The following is a 16,601-nucleotide window of genomic DNA, read 5'->3' as shown; positions in this document are numbered from 1 at the left end:
CCGCGCAGCGCAGGCGGCTCCGCCGCGGGACCCCGTCACCGCCGGTAACCTCGCCGACCGCGACCCTCGCCCCCGGCGCCGTTCGGGGCCCCCGTCCCGGGACACTCTTCCCCCTCCTCCCTGGGATCCGCCGCCGTCCCCCGCCCCCGGTTAGCCTCCCCGAGCGCCCTGCCCAGGCTGCCGCTGGCTGAGAGGTCGGATTCCCGGCACCCAAACGGGGTGTTCCCATCCCGTGCCCCCTCCCATTCCTGCCCAGGGACCCCCGTGCTCTGCCTCCCATGCCCGCCCACCCTCGCGGTGACCTGGGGACCTCGCACTGCTTCTCCCCGGTGCCTCGGGAGAGGAGGGGGCTGCCCGCCCGGATCCGCTCACCCGACCCTGCCTGTCCCGCAGGGTGGGACCCCCGCGCTGGGGGGGCCTGGAAGATGCGGCCCCTCTTGCAGGTCGTGGCGGGGCTGCTGCTGGCGGCGGCTGCACGGGGCAGAGCAATGGAGCCAGGTACGGCTGCGGGGGGCGAAGCGGAGCCGGGGGGCGGCGGGAGTGGGTCCGTGCTTTCTGGGGCGGCGACCCCACGGCTGGGATGCGGTGCTTGCCCTGGGCACGCAGCCCCAGCGCTCTGCCTGCAGGGCAGGGCTGGCGGGAGCTGGGGACGCGGCACAGGGACAGCGTTTCCATCACTGACAGGGGCAGGGTGGCTCCAGCCAGGCTGTCCCTGTGCTGCGGGGGCTTGGCTCGCTCGGTGGACACGCGTGGCAGAGAGGGGTTGCGAGACTGCTGTGGGCTGTGGCTGCTGCGTGTGACTCCTGGCGAAATGCGGGCACTCTGTGCCTCGCGGTGGTGGGTGCGGGAGAAGGACGCGTCCCCGGGGACCAGAGACCAGCTGCCCCACATCCCTCCTGTGCTGGCCGTGACCTGGGCTGGAGACGCACTCGTGGGCTCCAGGCTCCTTCACGTGGGCAGTCGGGCTGCCGCGGGATTGCTGTGCTGGCGGCCAGGTTGTTTCTGCCCTCCAAGTACACATGCTGCTGCTGGCCGTCGTCAAGCTGGGCTCCACTGCCAGGGACAACCCGGCTGTACATGCCTGGGGCATGTAGAGGTCTGACTTTGAGTGTCTGGAGGGGTTTGTTGCCCTCCTTCAGTAAGGCAGGGCAAGCCGGAGCACCCTGCGCCACTGGGAGTGGTGGAAGATAGTGGCATGTGTGGCCTTGGACGGGGACATGCCATTGGGGAAACGATGTCCCTGTGTTGAGGGCAGAGTCCAGCCCTTACCCGCTTCTGGGGTGGCAGAGCCAGGCTCTGGGCTGTGTGACACCACATGCTCTGCTCTAAGATGGGCATATGGAGGGGTCCTGCTGTCAGGGAGGGGTGAGCTCTAGGGTGGGTGCTCACCACATCTCTCCAGAGCTGTTTGAGAGACCCTTGCTGGAGTCAGAAGATGAACATCTCCTCCTGGACCCCGGCAACACATTGAAGCTGTACTGTGATGCCAACCAGAGTGGTGCCAGTGTGGTGTGGTACAAGGAGTCCCGGCCACTCCTCTCGGGGGGTCGCATCCATCTCCATCAGGGCCTGCTGGAGATCTCAGAGGTCGCCTACGAGGACTCTGGGCTCTACGTGTGCCGGGCACGGGGAACTGGAGAGGTCCTGCGCAACTTCACCATCTCTGTCGTGGGTAGGAGCCCAGCAGCACCCAGCTGCCCCCGGGGCAGCGAGGCAGCCCCTGCCCGCCCAGCCCTGCAGGCAGGGACATTCCTCCCAACCCGGTTCCCTTTGCAGACTCCCTGGCGTCAGGTGATGATGATGAAGATAGCGATGGGGACAGTCCCCACGGAGACCGAAATGAGGAGTCAGTCTATGTGCACAGAGGTCAGTGCCTCGCCGGGGCGCTACAGGAGGGGGCAGGTGGGGCAGAAGCAGGGGCAGGGGGCACTGCTGCTCCCTGCACAGCCCCTCCCACTGACATCCTGCGTGTCCCCAGCTCCTTACTGGACTCACCCGCACCGGATGGACAAGAAGCTGTACGCAGTCCCTGCGGGGAACACGGTGAAGTTCCGCTGCCCGGCCTCGGGCAGCCCCAGCCCCAGCATCCGCTGGTTCAAGAACGGGCGCGAGTTCCGAGGGGAGCACCGCATCGGGGGCATCCGGGTACGGGCCAGCTCCTCCCACCACAGCTTCCCTCCCGGGAGCCGTCCTCCCCAACTCACCTCACTGCCTTTCCTGCCCCTCTGCAGCTCCGGCACCAGCACTGGAGCCTGGTCATGGAGAGCGTGGTGCCCTCTGACCGCGGCAACTACACTTGCCTGGTGGAAAACAGGTTTGGCAGCATCCGCTACAGCTACCTCCTGGACGTGCTGGGTGAGCGCTCCTCAGCTTGGTGCTGATCTGGGCTTCCCCATGCCTGGTGGGGTCAGGAAAAGGGGTGCAGGAGCCTCTGTTTGTGGTCTATCCACTGGTGTAGCTCACATGTCCCTCACAACTCAGGGACATGGGATGGAGACCAGGCTTGGATTGCACTGGTCTCTTTTAGGGCTCGGGAAGGGCTCCTTGGTGGGTGGAGGAGGAGGGAGAAAGGAGCCTGTGCTCTGGGCCACCATGTCGGTGACACTGCTCTGCTCCCCGTGCACAGAGAGGTCCCCGCACAGGCCCATCTTGCAGGCTGGGCTGCCTGCCAACACCACAGCCCTGGTGGGCAGCGATGTGGAGTTCTTCTGCAAGGTCTACAGTGATGCCCAGCCCCACATCCAGTGGCTGAAGCACATTGAAGTGAACGGCAGCAACTACGGCCCCGACGGGGTCCCCTATGTGCAAGTGCTCAAGGTAACAAGGGCTGGAAGCACTCAGGTCCCAGACACCCACGCTAAAGTGGTGACAGGGGTGCACAGAGCAACCTGAGGAAGAGGGATACTGACCTCCATCCCTCTCTGACAGACTGCAGATATCAACAGCTCTGAGGTGGAGGTGCTGTACCTGCGCAATGTGTCCATGGAGGATGCTGGCGAGTACACCTGCCTGGCAGGGAACTCCATCGGCCTCTCCTACCAGTCTGCCTGGCTCACCGTCCTGCCAGGTAGGGGTGGGGTCCTGGTGTGGGGTCTGGGATCCCCAGCACGCAGAGGCCATGCCTCAGGCCAACTCATTCACTCCCTGCAGAAGAGGAGCTGGTACGGGAAGCTGAGGCCCCTGAGACCAAGTACACAGACATCATCATCTACACCTCGGGCTCCCTGGCCGTGGCCATGGCCATCATTATTGTGGTGCTGTGCCGGATGCAGACTCAGTCCAGCAAGCAGCACCTGGAGCCTATGGCAGTCCACAAGCTCTCCAAATTCCCACTCATCCGACAGGTGGGTACCAAATTTCACCTCTAGTGATACAGGGAGACCTTGGTGACCAATGGGCTCTAGGAGTGCCACTTGTGCCCATCACACCTTACCCTGCTGCCAGCCTTGGAGCTGCCCTTCCCGCTTCCCCCTGCAGCTCTCTCACCCCATTGCTCCAAGTGAGATCTCTGCTTTTCTGTTGCATCTTTGTTGGGCCCTGTAGCATGGGATGGGATGGGATGGATGCCTGAGGACCTGTGTCTCTCTCCACAGTTCTCCCTGGATTCCAGCTCTTCTGGGAAGTCCAGCACATCCCTGATGAGGGTCACCCGTCTCTCCTCCAGCTGTGCCCCAATGCTGGCTGGTGTCATGGAGCTGGACCTGCCCCTTGATGCCAAGTGGGAGTTCCCCCGGGACAAGTACGGTTCTACAGGGCAGGGACAGGGGCTGCAGCATGCAGGTCATGGATGGGGAGGCCTCTGGCTGCCATCAGGCCCTCCCTGTGATCTCTCATGGCTCTGCTTGTCCCTGCCAGGCTGGTGCTGGGGAAGCCCCTGGGGGAAGGCTGCTTTGGCCAGGTGGTGCGGGCAGAGGCTTACGGCATAGACAGGGACCGGCCAGACAGAGCTGTCACCGTGGCTGTCAAAATGCTGAAAGGTAATGGCTCCTGTGCCAGCATCCTGGGAGCAGAGGTGGCATCAGCACTGGGCAGGGGTGCCACCCAGCTGTCATCGTGACACAGCCTTCCTTCCCTAGACAATGCCACTGACAAGGACCTGGCTGACCTCATATCCGAGATGGAGATGATGAAGCTCATGGACAAACACAAGAACATAATCAACCTCCTGGGAGTCTGCACACAGGATGGTGAGGGGGCTGTGCAGGCAGGGTTTGGGCAGGGCATGGGCACGGAGCATGACCAGGGATGCAGGCACTGGGGTCAATGGCTAACTGGGAAGGGACAAGGCAGGGCAGGGGCTGAACAAGTGGCCACCCTTCCCAGGGCCACTGTACGTGATTGTGGAGTTTGCTGCGAAGGGCAACCTGCGTGAGTACCTCCGTGCCCGCCGCCCTCCGACACCTGACTACGCTTTTGATGTCATGGCAATGCCTGAGGAGCAGCTCTCTTTCAAGGATCTGGTCTCCTGTGTCTACCAGGTGGCCCGTGGCATGGAGTACCTGGAGTCCAAACGGGTATGGCTGGCATGGCCTGCATGGCTACCTGTGCTGGGCACAGCTGGGGAGGGCATGGCGGTGACAGAGGAGCTGTGTATCCCTGCTGACCCCACTGTCCCTGTGGAAAGGGAGCCCAGCCAATTCCCATGGGCTCTCCAGAACCTCCCAGCCCCATCCAGCAAAGCTCAAGGCAGTACCTCCCCAAAAATATGGGACTCAAAGCCTGGCCCACCTCCTGGGGAAGTGTATGTGGCCCCACTACTGTGCCTGTCACTGCAGCCAGCCCGGTGGTGGGATGGCCCCACCACTGCAGAGGTGCTGGGGGGTGTGTGGGAGGGAAACAGCGATTTCAGTGTTTGAAGGGGACATGTGGAGCTGGAGTCACCATGTCACACCCCTGTGGGTGATGCTCCCCCTGGCAGTGCATCCACCGTGACCTGGCTGCCCGCAATGTGCTGGTGACAGCGGAGAGCGTGATGAAAATCGCTGACTTCGGCCTGGCCAGGGACGTTCACGACATTGACTACTACAAGAAAACCAGCAACGTGAGTGGGGCTCCTGGGACAGGGGCACAGGGACCCCCACCAGGGCTGAGCTGAGCAGGGCTTGCTCTCCTAGGGTCGCCTGCCAGTGAAGTGGATGGCCCCCGAAGCCCTGTTTGACCGTGTCTACACCCACCAGAGCGATGTGTGAGTCCTCAGGGGAATGAGGGTCTGTTGGCTGTGGGTTGAGGATGCTGTTGGTGTGGGACAAGGCAGCACTGTGGGGTTATGCATGTGCTGGAGGGTGCCCGTAGCAGAATGGGGATACTCTGTGGGAACAGTGCAGGGTGCAGTGGGCCTGCGGGAGAGCCCTAGGATGTATTTGATTCCCTCTTTGCTATGTGTGATCCTAGGTGGTCCTTTGGGATCCTGATGTGGGAGATTTTCACGCTGGGGGGCTCCCCATACCCTGGCATCCCTGTGGAGGAGCTGTTCAAGCTGCTGAAGGAGGGGCACCGCATGGACCGGCCGTCCAACTGCACCCACGAGCTGTGAGTACCAGCCAGGGGGTGGGCAGGGGGCATGGTGAGACCCTGCTAACACCCCCTTGTCCCCAGGTACATGCTGATGAGGGAGTGCTGGCACGCCGTGCCCTCCCAGCGCCCCACCTTCAAGCAGCTCGTGGAGGGGCTGGACAAGATCCTGGCAGCTGTTTCAGAGGAGGTGAGAGGAGGGGAGTCTGGTGGGTGAGGGGTGGGCAGTGTGGGCATTGACAGCACTGGTGGTCATGGCACCATCCCTCCTTGCAGTACCTGGACCTCTCCATGCCCTTTGAGCAGTACTCGCCCTCCTGTGAGGACACTGCCAGCTCCTGCTCCTCTGATGACTCCGTCTTCACCCACGACCCGCTGCCGCTGGCTCCTCACCTCTTCTCCTACCCCAGCGTGAGGACTTAAGGGAGGGCAGGGAAGGGTGATGCTGAAGCCACCTCTGCCCTTGCAGGGAGGGGGTCCAGGTTCCCAAAGGTGCCTGCTTTGTCCGGGCTGAGCAGTGGGTGGGCAGGGCCCTGAGCCACAGCACCAGGGCAGGGTGTCCCTCTCCCCAGGCTCCTTTTGGGCACCAAGCCATCAGCGCTGGCTGAGATGTGCCTGGTATTGTGGGGCAGCAGGAGCCAGAGCCTCTCCATGTGGGCACTGCCTGGCATGCCCATGGCATAGCCCAGGGAGATGGGCTTTGGCCAGTGCTGCAGTGGAAGTGTCTCTGGGCAGGAGCCCCACTGCTGCCAGGCTCCTGCTGCATCTGTACATAGCCACAGAGATGAATATTTATGTACATGAAATTTCAACCTGATAAATTATTTTTTTGGAATACACCCCGGTGCAGTTTCTGGGCTGCTCTGGAGCACAAAGGGCTCACCTAAGCTTGGAGGGCAGGTCAGGGTTTGCCTCCTCGCTGCCTCCTTGCTCCAGCCATTTCAGGGCCTGCAATCACTCCTGGGGGGACACAGAGACAGTGCCACAGGTGCAGGAAGTGATGTCCCCACTCCTGTGCCTCCAGGCCTGCTCCAGCACAAAGCACCCTTGCATCTGTTCCCCATTAGCCACTGCTGCACTAAGCCACCGTGAACTGCGCTACCAGCACTGCCCTGAAACTGATCCCCCAACTGCCACGGGCTCCCAGGCTGGGAAAGTGCTCTGGGGCCCAGCCCCACGCACTGGGGACCCCCCGCACCCTCCTGCCCAGGCTGGCCCAGCACTCCAGATTAAAGTGAGTTATGGGCTCTGTCTCCCCAAAGCCCGTGGGAGCACCAGTTGGGGGTCTCCAGCCCCTGCTCTCTGATGCCTGTGTTGCCCCCCCTTGCCCGGTGGTGCCCAGCAATGACGGCAGCGTGGGCAAGGAGGGCTGCAGCTGTCTCACCCCCTCCTGCCAGCCTGCTCCCCGGGTCTAGGGTTTCATCCAGGCCCAGGCTTTGCCGGCCGTTAGTCCCAGGATCTGGTTTCCTCCTTCAGCTCCCAGCTGCACTCACAGCCCCCCGCCTGGAAGCTGCCCCTTCCAGCATGGAAGCTGGCTCTGTGGCACAGTCTGCCCCAAAACAGCCAAGGTGATGGGGGCTGCCAGGTGCTGTGGGGCAGGACCTGGGCCCAGGGCAGCTGGAAAAGGAGTCCCTCAATCCTGGCTGCTGCTGTGGTGGTGCCCAGGTCTGGGGTCGCAGGAGACACAGAAGTTGGGACTCGACACAGCCTTGGGTGTTGTGAATTGTGTGTGCTGGGAGCCCAACAACTTTCAGAGCCATCCTGGTGTCCCCTCCTTTTCACAGCCCTCACAGGGCTGCTGTGGGGATCCCACTCCACTGTCACGCTTGCAGCCTCCATGTCCAGCCCAGCTCCCCTCTCTGCTGGGAGGAGCCCCCCATTCCCCAGGGCGGGTGGGGGCAGACAGCCCCCTGGCAGGTGTGAAACCTGCCTGTGCCGGCAGCCTGCCTGCCCGGGAAGGATCCCAGCTGTCCTGTAATGTGCCAGAACCAATGCATTTCGCACAGCCCTGAATGGGGCATTCACACGCTGAAGGGCAAATTGCCCAAGCTGCCCACAGGGGCTGCCCAGATCCCGGCTGGGACTGAGACTGAACACAGGGAGGGGCTGTGCCCAGCTTGTCCCCTCCTCACTCCAGCCTGGGGTTTCTGTGCTGAGGGTAGCACACAGGGCAGGCAGTTCTTGCTCACCCTGCACTGCCTTTCCCTGGGTTCAGGGGGAGGCATAGGTGGGTTTGCTAACGCTTAATACCAAAGGGAAGGAGTGGGGCAGAAGGGGACATTGTGAACAGAGACCTGCCATCCCCTGCCAAAGCCTCACTCACTCCCTGAACATTTAAAAGTCCTGCCACAGGTGCAGGCAGTGCCTGCTACCCACAGCCCAACAACCCACACCAGTGCAGCCCACAGAGTCCTGGCAGTGCCCAGCACTGTGCCCACCTGCCTGCCCCACCTTGGGGGATGGCCCTCAGCCCATCCCCAGGCACCACCACATCCCCCAGTGAACCCCCAAAAGGTGCAGCAGTGGGTACATGGGCTGTGCCCGAGCCAGCTCTGCCAGGCACAGGGCAGCCGAGGCCACGGCTGGGCAGGGAAGCAGCCCCACGACAACTGGAGGCAGTTTTTATTGTTTAACATTCCTGGTATTTTCTGTCAGGGCTGAACCAATTGTCCTTAATCCGCCAGGCTCTGCTGGCCAAACAAGTGTGGCTGAGCCACCAGCATCCTGTCCGCACGAACAGGCCCCTTTTGTGAGGGGGATTTAGCGTGTAGCCCAGTAAATCCTGCTGGTTTCCTGAGGCAGCGTTCCCACACCCCCACCGTTACAGCCCCCCTTGTGCCTGCTCCCAGCCCCTGGGCCCTGGCACCGATCCCTGCCTGGCCATGCCCACGGGCATCCCGTCTGCCCAAGTTCTGGGGCCAGGTACCTGCTGCCCCCCCCAGGATCTGCCACTCCAGGGCTGCAGATTCCCCTTGTTTGTTTCTGGGATATGTCTGTGACTCCTTGTGGGATGTGGGGTGTTGGTGGGGCTGAGAAGCTTCACAGCCACCCCACTACACTGCTGGTCCTTCATGGGATGCCGGGGTTCCCTGTGGGGAGTACAGTGGTTCTGGAGGGGTGCTGTGCTCCTGGAGCAGATGCTGTGATCCCCGGGGAAATGCTGAGCACCTGGGAAGGTGGTTCTGGTCTGGGGTAGGGGAAGGGTGTGTGCAGGGAAGATGCTGAGTCCTGGGGGAGACAGCACCCCAGGGGCCAGGACACCAGCTGGTTCCTCATTCCAGCTCCGGGATGTGGCTCCCAGCCCCTGCCCGGAGATGCCTTTGCTTAACGACTCTGTTGTTTGGCCGGGAGCTGATGTTGTCTTTTCTCCACAAAACAAAGGCGACAGGATTTTATCTCTGGGGAGAATCTGGTTTCTGTGAGATGCAGAGAGCCTCTGCCCCCGGGCAGGAGAGGGTGAGGCTGGGGGGGCAGAAAGGCACCAGGCTGCTGTCTGCCCCACAGCAGGAGGAGCTGGCACTGCCCCTCTGGCTGCTCCTCCCTGCCCCAGCCCTGCTCCCCGACCTGCTGTCATTATCCCATGCCTGTGCCCTGTGTGCCCAGGCAGCGAAGGGAGGGAGGAGCCAGCGGGCAGAGAAAAGGGGCCCGTGAGCACCCACACATCGGAGTAGAGGCTGCGGCACGGCCCCATCTCCTGTGGAGGAATCCAAACATTGGATCCCGCCAGGGACACCTCACACACTGATGAAGGCACACACAGAGACGTAGGCATGCACCCGGCCCTCATATCCATAGAGAAGCACCTGCACACTCACCTCCATGTGTGCACACTCACCTCAGGCACACCTCCAGGAACATCTCCCCATGCGTGCATCCACTTCCAGCTACGCACATACACTACATCCCCCACAAAATCCCCATGCATCGTCACACATCTGCATGCACGTCCCCACTTGCACACACATGTACAGCACAATCCCTATCCACACACACACACACGCACACGCACACACACGCACACACACGCACGCACACACCTCTGCACCTCCCTTCACGCACTCCCTCTCCCCCCAGCGGCAGAGCGGAGGCTCCAGCGCCCCTGCGGACCCCCAGCCCCACTGCGGAGCCCCAACGCCACTGCGGACCCCCAGCCAGGCTGGGGGTGCCGGCGAGGGCGGTGGTCCCATGCTGCGGACCCCCCGCCCGCCGCCCGGACCCGCCGGTGCTGCGGGAAGCCGCGGACTCTCAGCCCCATCTCCCGGCCGGCGGGAGGAGCTGCGCGGGGCGGGCAGAACGGAGCGGGTGAGCGGCTCTCCTGCCGCACATCCCCCGTATTTGGCTGGTGGCAGTGGCCTTCGCGGCAGGACAGGCACGGGACTGTGCTGGAAGGATGACAAACGCGGCTGGGAAAAACGTCTGCGGCATGGGGATGAATCCTGGCTCTGCTCTCCATCACCTGCACTGATGGATGGGGCTGGGAGTGGGGCAGGGCAGGGGGTTGGGCTGCAGAGCTACGCTGTGTCCCAATGTGCATCCCTTTGTATCCTTCCAGGTGACAGGAGCAGTGTGGGGAGGGCACCCCATGGGCACTCGAGCCTGGTGAACCTGGCTCTACCTGGGATGGATGGATCAAAGCCCAGCGTGAGCTCAGCCTCCTTGCTCGGGGCTGAGAGCCCTGTGCACCCCCTAAGCTGAGGATGGGGGCAACCTGAGGGCTGGGGAAGCAGGGCAGTCCCGAGAGCAGCTGCAGCACCCAGACGGGCACCCTGGGCCTCGGCCCCTCGGGATTATCCCCATGCTGCATATGGCTGCTGCAGAGAGCAGCCTCCAGGTGACAGTGCAGCGACAGCTCTTCCGCGCCGGGCGGATTTGCTCAGCAGTGATGGCTCCTGTCCCCTGCAACTCTTGCCAGCGGTTCTGCCCGCACCCACCGCCCTTGTGTGTCCCTGGGCTGCCCCCGCAAGGTTTCGGGGGGCTATGGAAGCACCTAGGCAGGTGGACTGCGAGGTGAGGGACCTGGGATTCAGAGGTCACCCCGGCAAGAGGAGCAGCCCCCGAGCCGGGGACACCGGGCCGGTGCAGCCGCGCCTGGGGGCACGGAGCCGGGCTGAGCCCCACCCATGGTCCCGGCTCCCGCCGCTCCATCCCTGCGGTTTCAGGCCACGCAAGCCGCTTCCTGGGGGAAAGGGGGCCCCAGGCAAACCCTCCGGGCAGGATGCTCTCCGCTCCTCTCCTCCTCTGCTTCCTTCCTCTCCCTTGGCCGGGCCAGCCCTCCCCCTGCCCGCCGCGACTCCTTAACCCTTTCGCCCACGCTCCCGGCCGCGATCCAGCCCCACGGCCACGGCTTCCAGCCACCGCCCCCGGCCCTTTGTGCAGGATCCCGGTGCTGCCCCCGGGGTCCGCGCTCCCCCCAGGCCCCGCCCCGGCGAACATCCGCGGCCGGAGGCGACTCGCAACCAGCCCATCCTGCCCGCGGCTCCCGCGGGACCCGCACGGGCCACGGCTCCCTCCGCGCTGGGGTATGGGGCTCCCCGCTCCTCATCTCCCTCGGGGAAAGCGCGGGGGAGCCCCCGGTGCGGGGCCGCGGTGCCTTCGGCATCCCCGCGGGGGCGGAGCGGCCATGGCGGGAGCCGGGGATGCGCATTCCCGCCGGGCGCGGGGGCACCGGGCCGTTCCCGTGGGGGCGCCGGGATGCGATCTGTGCGCGGGCACCGGGGCCTGCAGAGGGAGCCCGCAGTGCCGGCGGTTCCGTGGCTGCCGGCCTGACCGGCCATAGCGCTGGGCGCGGGGCTGGGCCGGGGGTGAGCACGATGGCGGGGTGGGGGCTGAGGGCGAACCCCGCGGTGGGGCGGCCGCAGCCCCCGCGCCCCTCGCTGCAGCCCGCAGACAAAGCCGTGAGGCGGCGGGGCCGGCCACGCTGCCCGGCGTGCCGCACATCCGGGCGGGAGCGGGCGGCAGCGGTCGGGATGCCATTTCCCTGTTCTCTGCCGGAAGAGACGGGCCGGAGCAGGGCCCTTCCTGCGGGCCTGGCCGTGGCACGGGCAGAGGTGACACAGCAGATGGGAAGTGCGTCTGAGGGCACCCCGCCACCGCTGCCGTGCTCCTCCCAATACCCACAGGGCTGCAGGTGGATCGCTGCGGGGCCCCGCGGGGACAGCGGGATGTGGACGTGCCTCGGGTGTGCGGAGCCGCCCGGGCATCGCTGCCCAAGCAGGACAGCCCTGCACACCAGTGTCCCGTCGGGGTGTGCTGTGCCCTGTGCCCACGGACCAAGGGCTCACAGGGGGAAACCAGGCTGGGACGTGTCCTGATGGTGGCCCTGGCTCTCCCCCCTCAGCCTAAGAGGGGGCACTTCTGCAGAAGGAGGGCAGCTGGTGACAGTGCCCAGGGTACAGCTCCTCTGCTTGGAACAGCCCTAAACATCTCCCCAGGTCGCTCACTGGGCCTCAGACACCAGGCTCTGGGAGGACACCAGGCGTTCCTGCTCTTCACACGCCCTGCCTGCCCCTGGGGGGGTATAAATAAACCACTAGCTTTATTTTGGGAACCTGGCAGAAACGTGCATGGCAGGTTGCTCCAATGGGAAAGGAGGAAACTTGGCTGTTGGGGCCTCTCCCAGGTGTGCCAGGCTGCGACTCCCAGTCGATCCCTGAGAGATGGACGATATATTTCCCCCATTCAGGTGTAAACCAAGGGATCCAGGCACACTGGGTGATGCCCCAGCTCTCTGAAGGTGGGAAGACCTGTGTGGATACTGGAACTCAGTGCCAAGTTCATTCAGCACTGGGGCACAGCGTGGCCCCAGCTCCCACATGTCACCATGGCACATGAGCATGGAGGGAAAGGGCCTAAAATAGGTCAGGTGGCACCAGCTGAGCCCTGGGCTGGGACCTCGAAGGCACAAACATGTCACGAGCTTCCTGCCGAGCAACCCCACCCTCCGTGGGTGTGCTGGAGTGGCATGAGCTGAACATGGCAGTCTCTCCGGGGCTGCAGCACACCAGTGGGGTGGCAGTGGGTCGGGGACCTTGGTGTGGCTCCTCAGGAGCAGATGCTGGGAGAAATGGTTGCTCCATCACCAGCCACAGACAGGGCAGAGGAAGTGCATGGGCAAGACGGCAGGGGCACTAGGAAGGCAGGTGCCCTCAGCGGGGCTGCCAAGGTGCGCAGGCAGGGAGGAGGCAAGTCCTGAGTGCCCTGCTGAGGTGCCAGCCCGCAGCCGCTCCAGGACAGCGTTTCAGCGGGGAAAAGCTGCGCCTGCGGGGCAGCGAGGCCCGGGCAGCGGGTGCTCCCTGCCTGGGTGCGCAGAGCGGCTGCTCCGGGGCCCAGCCCGGCGGGGGGAGCGCGGCGCCAGCACGGCCGGGGGCTCCCGCACGGCCGGGACGGCGGAGGGGGGGGCGAAACAAAGGGCAGCGTTGGCGGCGGGGGGAGCGGGTCCGCCCGGGCAGCGCCGCGTCGAGCCCCGCGGCGGCACCCCGGGGGGCGGCAGCGCGGCCCTGCCCCCCGCGCGGCCCGGGCAGCACCGCCCCGGTGCCACATCCCCGCGCTGCCCCGGCTGCCCCCCGCCCCGTGCCTGCCCAGCCGTGCCGGTGCGGCGGCGGCGCGGCGCGGCGCCCGGACCCGTGCGGCTGGCGGCGGAGACCCCGGCCCGCAGCGGAGGTAGCGACGGAGCCGCCGCCCGCCGCGGGCCGGTTGCGGGGGGCGGCGGTGGCAGCCCGTCCCGGCGGAACGGGCGGGCGCGGGGCCGGTGCGCGCCGCTCGGCGGCGGGAGGGCGGGTGGGAGCGCGGCTGTCCGGGAGCGGCGGAGCCCGGCGAGGACAGCCAGGCCGCGGGCACCCGGCGCCGCTCCCCGGCGGGCGAGGCTCGGCAAGGCTCGCACGGCTCTGCACGGCATCCCCGCGGAGGGCGACGGCCCGGCCCGCCGGTGCGCGGGAGGGCGGCGGGGGAGCGCGGCGGGGGCGCCGGGCCGGCCCGCGGGGCGCGGCGGACAATGGCAGGGGGCAACCCGAACCCAGCGGAGGCGGGCGGCGACCCGCGCCACCCGCCCCGCTGACCGCCCGCGGGCACCGGGGCCGGGAGCGTTGCCGAGCGGTGCACGGGGACCGGCTCCGCCCGGGTGCCCCGCCGGGGCGCAGGGCCTGGCCGACTCCATTTTGTTGGCGCCCGCTCCGCCGCCGTTCGCAGGCCCGCGGCCTGCCCGGCGTGGGGGGGAGGCGGGGGGGAGCGGCGGGGGAGACACTGCGGGGCCGCCCCGTCCCGTCCCGGCCGGTGCCCCCTGCCGCCGCCTGCGATGGAGGTGCGGGTGGCGGCCCCGAGGCCGCGGTGCCGGGCGGGGGGATGCGGGGAGCGGGGCAGGCCGGGCCGGGCCGGGGCGCGCCGGGGGGGGGCAGCACTGAGCGCCCCCTCCCCACCTCCCCCTTCCGAGATGGGGGGGGGGGCCATCGAGGGGGGGTTGCTCGTGCGGGGGGGGTGGAAGGGGGGGGCAGGCGCGCGCGGGCGCGCGCGCGCTGATTGGCCGCGGCCGCCGAACCCCAAGAGCGGGGGCGCGCGGGGCGGGCGCGCGCCCTCGCGGGATGGCGGCGGCGGCGCCGGGCGCGCGCATGCGGGGGAGGGAGGAGGAGGGAGGCGGCGGAGCGGCGGCGGGGCCTGGCCGGGCCGGGTCGGCGCGTCTCCCCATCCGCCCGCTCCGGGGGCAGGCGCCGAGCCGCCCGCGGCACCCGCAGGTGAGCGGCGGCCCTGCGGCAGCGCTCAGCAGGGCGAGCGACCCCGGCGCCGGCCGTGCCGAGCCGGGGTGGCCGGGCCGCGGCCTGGGGCCTGTAATCCGGCGGTGGCGGAGCGGGGCCGGCGGAGCCCAACGCGGCCCCCGGGTGCGGCTGCCATTTTGCGGTGCAGGCTGGGCTGACCCCATTGTGCTGTGCCCGCAGGTGGATGCCCGCCGCCCGGCATGGAGCAGGCCTGCGAAGTGAGCCGCCGCAGCTGCCTCGTCCCCTTCGGCACCTCGCTGTCGGCCGCCGAGCCCAAGGGCGGCCCCTTCGGCGAGGCCCGCGGCCCCGAGCCGCCCGCCATGCAGCTGGCGGCCGCCAAGCCCGGCTACGGCCAGGACCCGTCGTCCTGCTACATCCCGCTGCGCCGGCTGCAGGACTTGGCTTCCATGATCAACGCCGAGTACCTCGGCGGTGCCGCCGACGGCGCTGAGGCCCTGCCCGACCCTGGCTCGCCGGGGCCCCGCCTGCCCGGGGCGCAGGACCCTGCGGCCGAGGTGCCCCGCGGGGCCCGGGCCTTCCCCCTACTCCTGCGGGACGGTGCAGAGGAGGCGCTGGAGGAGGAGGAGGAGGAGGGCGCCGAGACTCCGGAGGAGGAGGACGACGACGACGACTACGACGACGACGACTACGAGGAAGAGGAGGAGGACGAGGACGACGACGAGGAGGAGGCGGCGACAGAGCCCGGCCCGCGGAGCCGCGGCCGCTCAGCTCCGCAGCGGGGCCCCGACAGCCGCCTGCAGCCGGCCGAGTCCGTGCCGGACGGCGGCCCCGGGGAGCAGCCGGAGTCCTCGGCCGCCCTGCAACTCGTAAGCACTGTCGGGGCGCGGGCGGGGGGGCCGCGGCCGCTGCCATTTTGCGGTGCGGCAGGGCCGGGCCGGGCCGGCCGCGCTGCCTCCCTCGCCCCGGCACCCCGGAGGATGGGAGCCATCTTACCGAGCGAGGGGAGCCCGCCGGGGCCGGCGCGGGCTGTCACCGCGCTCACCGCGCACCTGTGTCCCGGCGCGGCCGCCCGCGCTCCCCCCACCGCTTTTTCTCCCGTCAGGAATAAGAGGCATCATCCATCTGCCCAGCGACTCGCTGCGGAGTTCGGTGGAGTTTTTTCCCCGTTGGAAGGGGTTTTTTTGAGCGCGGTGCAGATGAGGAGGGCAGGAGGGAGCGTTCCCATCTCCTGCCGCTCCGGCTGAACGCTGTCAGAGGCTCTTTGTCTGGCCAGGCCTGAGGTTCCCGAGCTGTGAGACCTTGGCGGTGGCCGGGGAGAGGCCGTGTCATGGCCTGACAGACCTCACGGGGAGCAGACCTTGCCTCTTATTCAGGCGGACTTTTTTGTTTGTTTCTTTTAATTCCTCTCTACACTCACAAATTCCTTTAATTATAATATAATTAATAAGAAGCAGAACAGATGGAACTGTAGTAGGAGTTCTGAAAGGAGATAGATGCATTTAGTAAATTTTTTGTGTAATTTGCTTTTGAATCCAAGTATAAGAGATGTTTCTCAGTGTAACCTTTCATTTGCAGCCATATATGTATATTTCCTTCAGTTTTCAGTTGTGTGGGGTTTTCCTTGTTTATTTCTTCAATATGTTTTTCAACCTCAAGGTTCCCTGCTGGAGGATACTCTGGACTTAAAGTATTGATGCAGGGTTTGAAGATTAGCTCCTTTGATAGGACTAATACCGAAACCATCTTGCTCTCTAATTTCAGTAGAGCCGCTGATGCCGGACAGATCGTGCTGTGGGAGGCAGGATTGTGTTCCTTTGGGAACACTCCGCGTTCCTGCTGCGTGCTCTGGGAGGTGGGCAGCCCTTGTCACAGAGTGCCCGTGCAAGGGGCGATTTCAGGAAGATGCTGACAGCAGCTGAATTTGTTTGTGGAACAGTTTTTACTCTTCAGCGTTCCTTGGGAAGAATCCCTCTGTCTCTGGTGGTGAGAGGCTGCTGTGGGTCTGAGGTTTGAGCATCTCTTCAGTTTTGTTTTGCAGAGGAAAGCAGGGATCTCTCGCAGACATGTGCTCGGTGATGCAGTTGTGGGAGGGTCTCACTTTGTAAACAGAAGCTCGCAGAGGTACTTTCACAACACTTGCCTTTACAACGTGCTCCACAGAACTGCAGCTGGTAGAGTGACAAAACCGTCCCAGTGACGGGAGCCTGTTATTTGAATATGCAACGAGGGTTGACTTTTCAGTGAAACTGCCTTACCTGTGTGCTGTAGTTAGCCTTGCTGAGTTGTTCTGGTGACTTGAGAGCACAGCTGCATTCCTAAAAAAATGCAAATAAGAAAAGCATTTTTTAGGCAGCCTGGGGTCCTGCTTTTCCTGAGTCTTGCATT

At 65.5% G+C, this 16,601-nt stretch overlaps 3 protein-coding genes across 4 annotated transcripts in view; 2 read left to right on the top strand and 1 right to left on the bottom strand.

Moving 5' to 3' along the window:
- The first annotated feature begins 1,199 nt into the window (after nucleotides 1-1,199).
- FGFR4 (fibroblast growth factor receptor 4) lies at nucleotides 1,200-6,282 on the top strand. Its single transcript, XM_054287733.1, is given in 16 exon segments — nucleotides 1,200-1,672; nucleotides 1,777-1,866; nucleotides 1,979-2,145; nucleotides 2,232-2,355; nucleotides 2,627-2,817; nucleotides 2,929-3,067; nucleotides 3,151-3,190; nucleotides 3,594-3,680; nucleotides 3,847-3,977; nucleotides 4,077-4,187; nucleotides 4,324-4,514; nucleotides 4,919-5,041; nucleotides 5,115-5,185; nucleotides 5,392-5,529; nucleotides 5,596-5,701; nucleotides 5,788-6,282. Coding segments are annotated over 16 exon segments (2,190 nt in total). The 5' UTR covers nucleotides 1,200-1,338; the 3' UTR covers nucleotides 5,935-6,282.
- Nucleotides 6,283-10,666: 4,384 nt separating this feature from the next.
- Nucleotides 10,667-14,419, bottom strand: LOC128944807 (collagen alpha-1(I) chain-like). Its single transcript, XM_054288258.1, has 2 exons — nucleotides 12,842-14,419; nucleotides 10,667-11,767 (listed from the first exon to the last, which is right to left on the bottom strand). The coding sequence occupies exons 1-2, from the start codon at nucleotides 14,417-14,419 to the stop codon at nucleotides 10,667-10,669; spliced, it is 2,679 nt and encodes an 892-aa protein (XP_054144233.1).
- A 36-nt stretch (nucleotides 14,420-14,455) lies between these two features.
- Nucleotides 14,456-16,601, top strand: part of NSD1 (nuclear receptor binding SET domain protein 1) — a 55,828-nt gene continuing 53,682 nt past the window's right edge. The window contains exon 1 of one of the 2 annotated variants that reach the window (XM_054288234.1): nucleotides 14,456-15,082. In XM_054288234.1, coding sequence (XP_054144209.1) covers nucleotides 14,456-15,082 — 627 coding nt within the window. The remainder of the gene's footprint in view (nucleotides 15,083-16,601) is intronic. The other variant, XM_054288235.1, reaches the window with a different exon arrangement.

This window comes from Melozone crissalis, unplaced genomic scaffold, assembly GCF_028551555.1.
Source record: "Melozone crissalis strain CALT ecotype California unplaced genomic scaffold, PUWL_Pcris_2 ptg000061l_1, whole genome shotgun sequence".
Lineage (NCBI taxonomy): Eukaryota > Metazoa > Chordata > Aves > Passeriformes > Passerellidae > Melozone > Melozone crissalis.
This window is presented reverse-complemented; position numbering and strand designations above follow the sequence as displayed.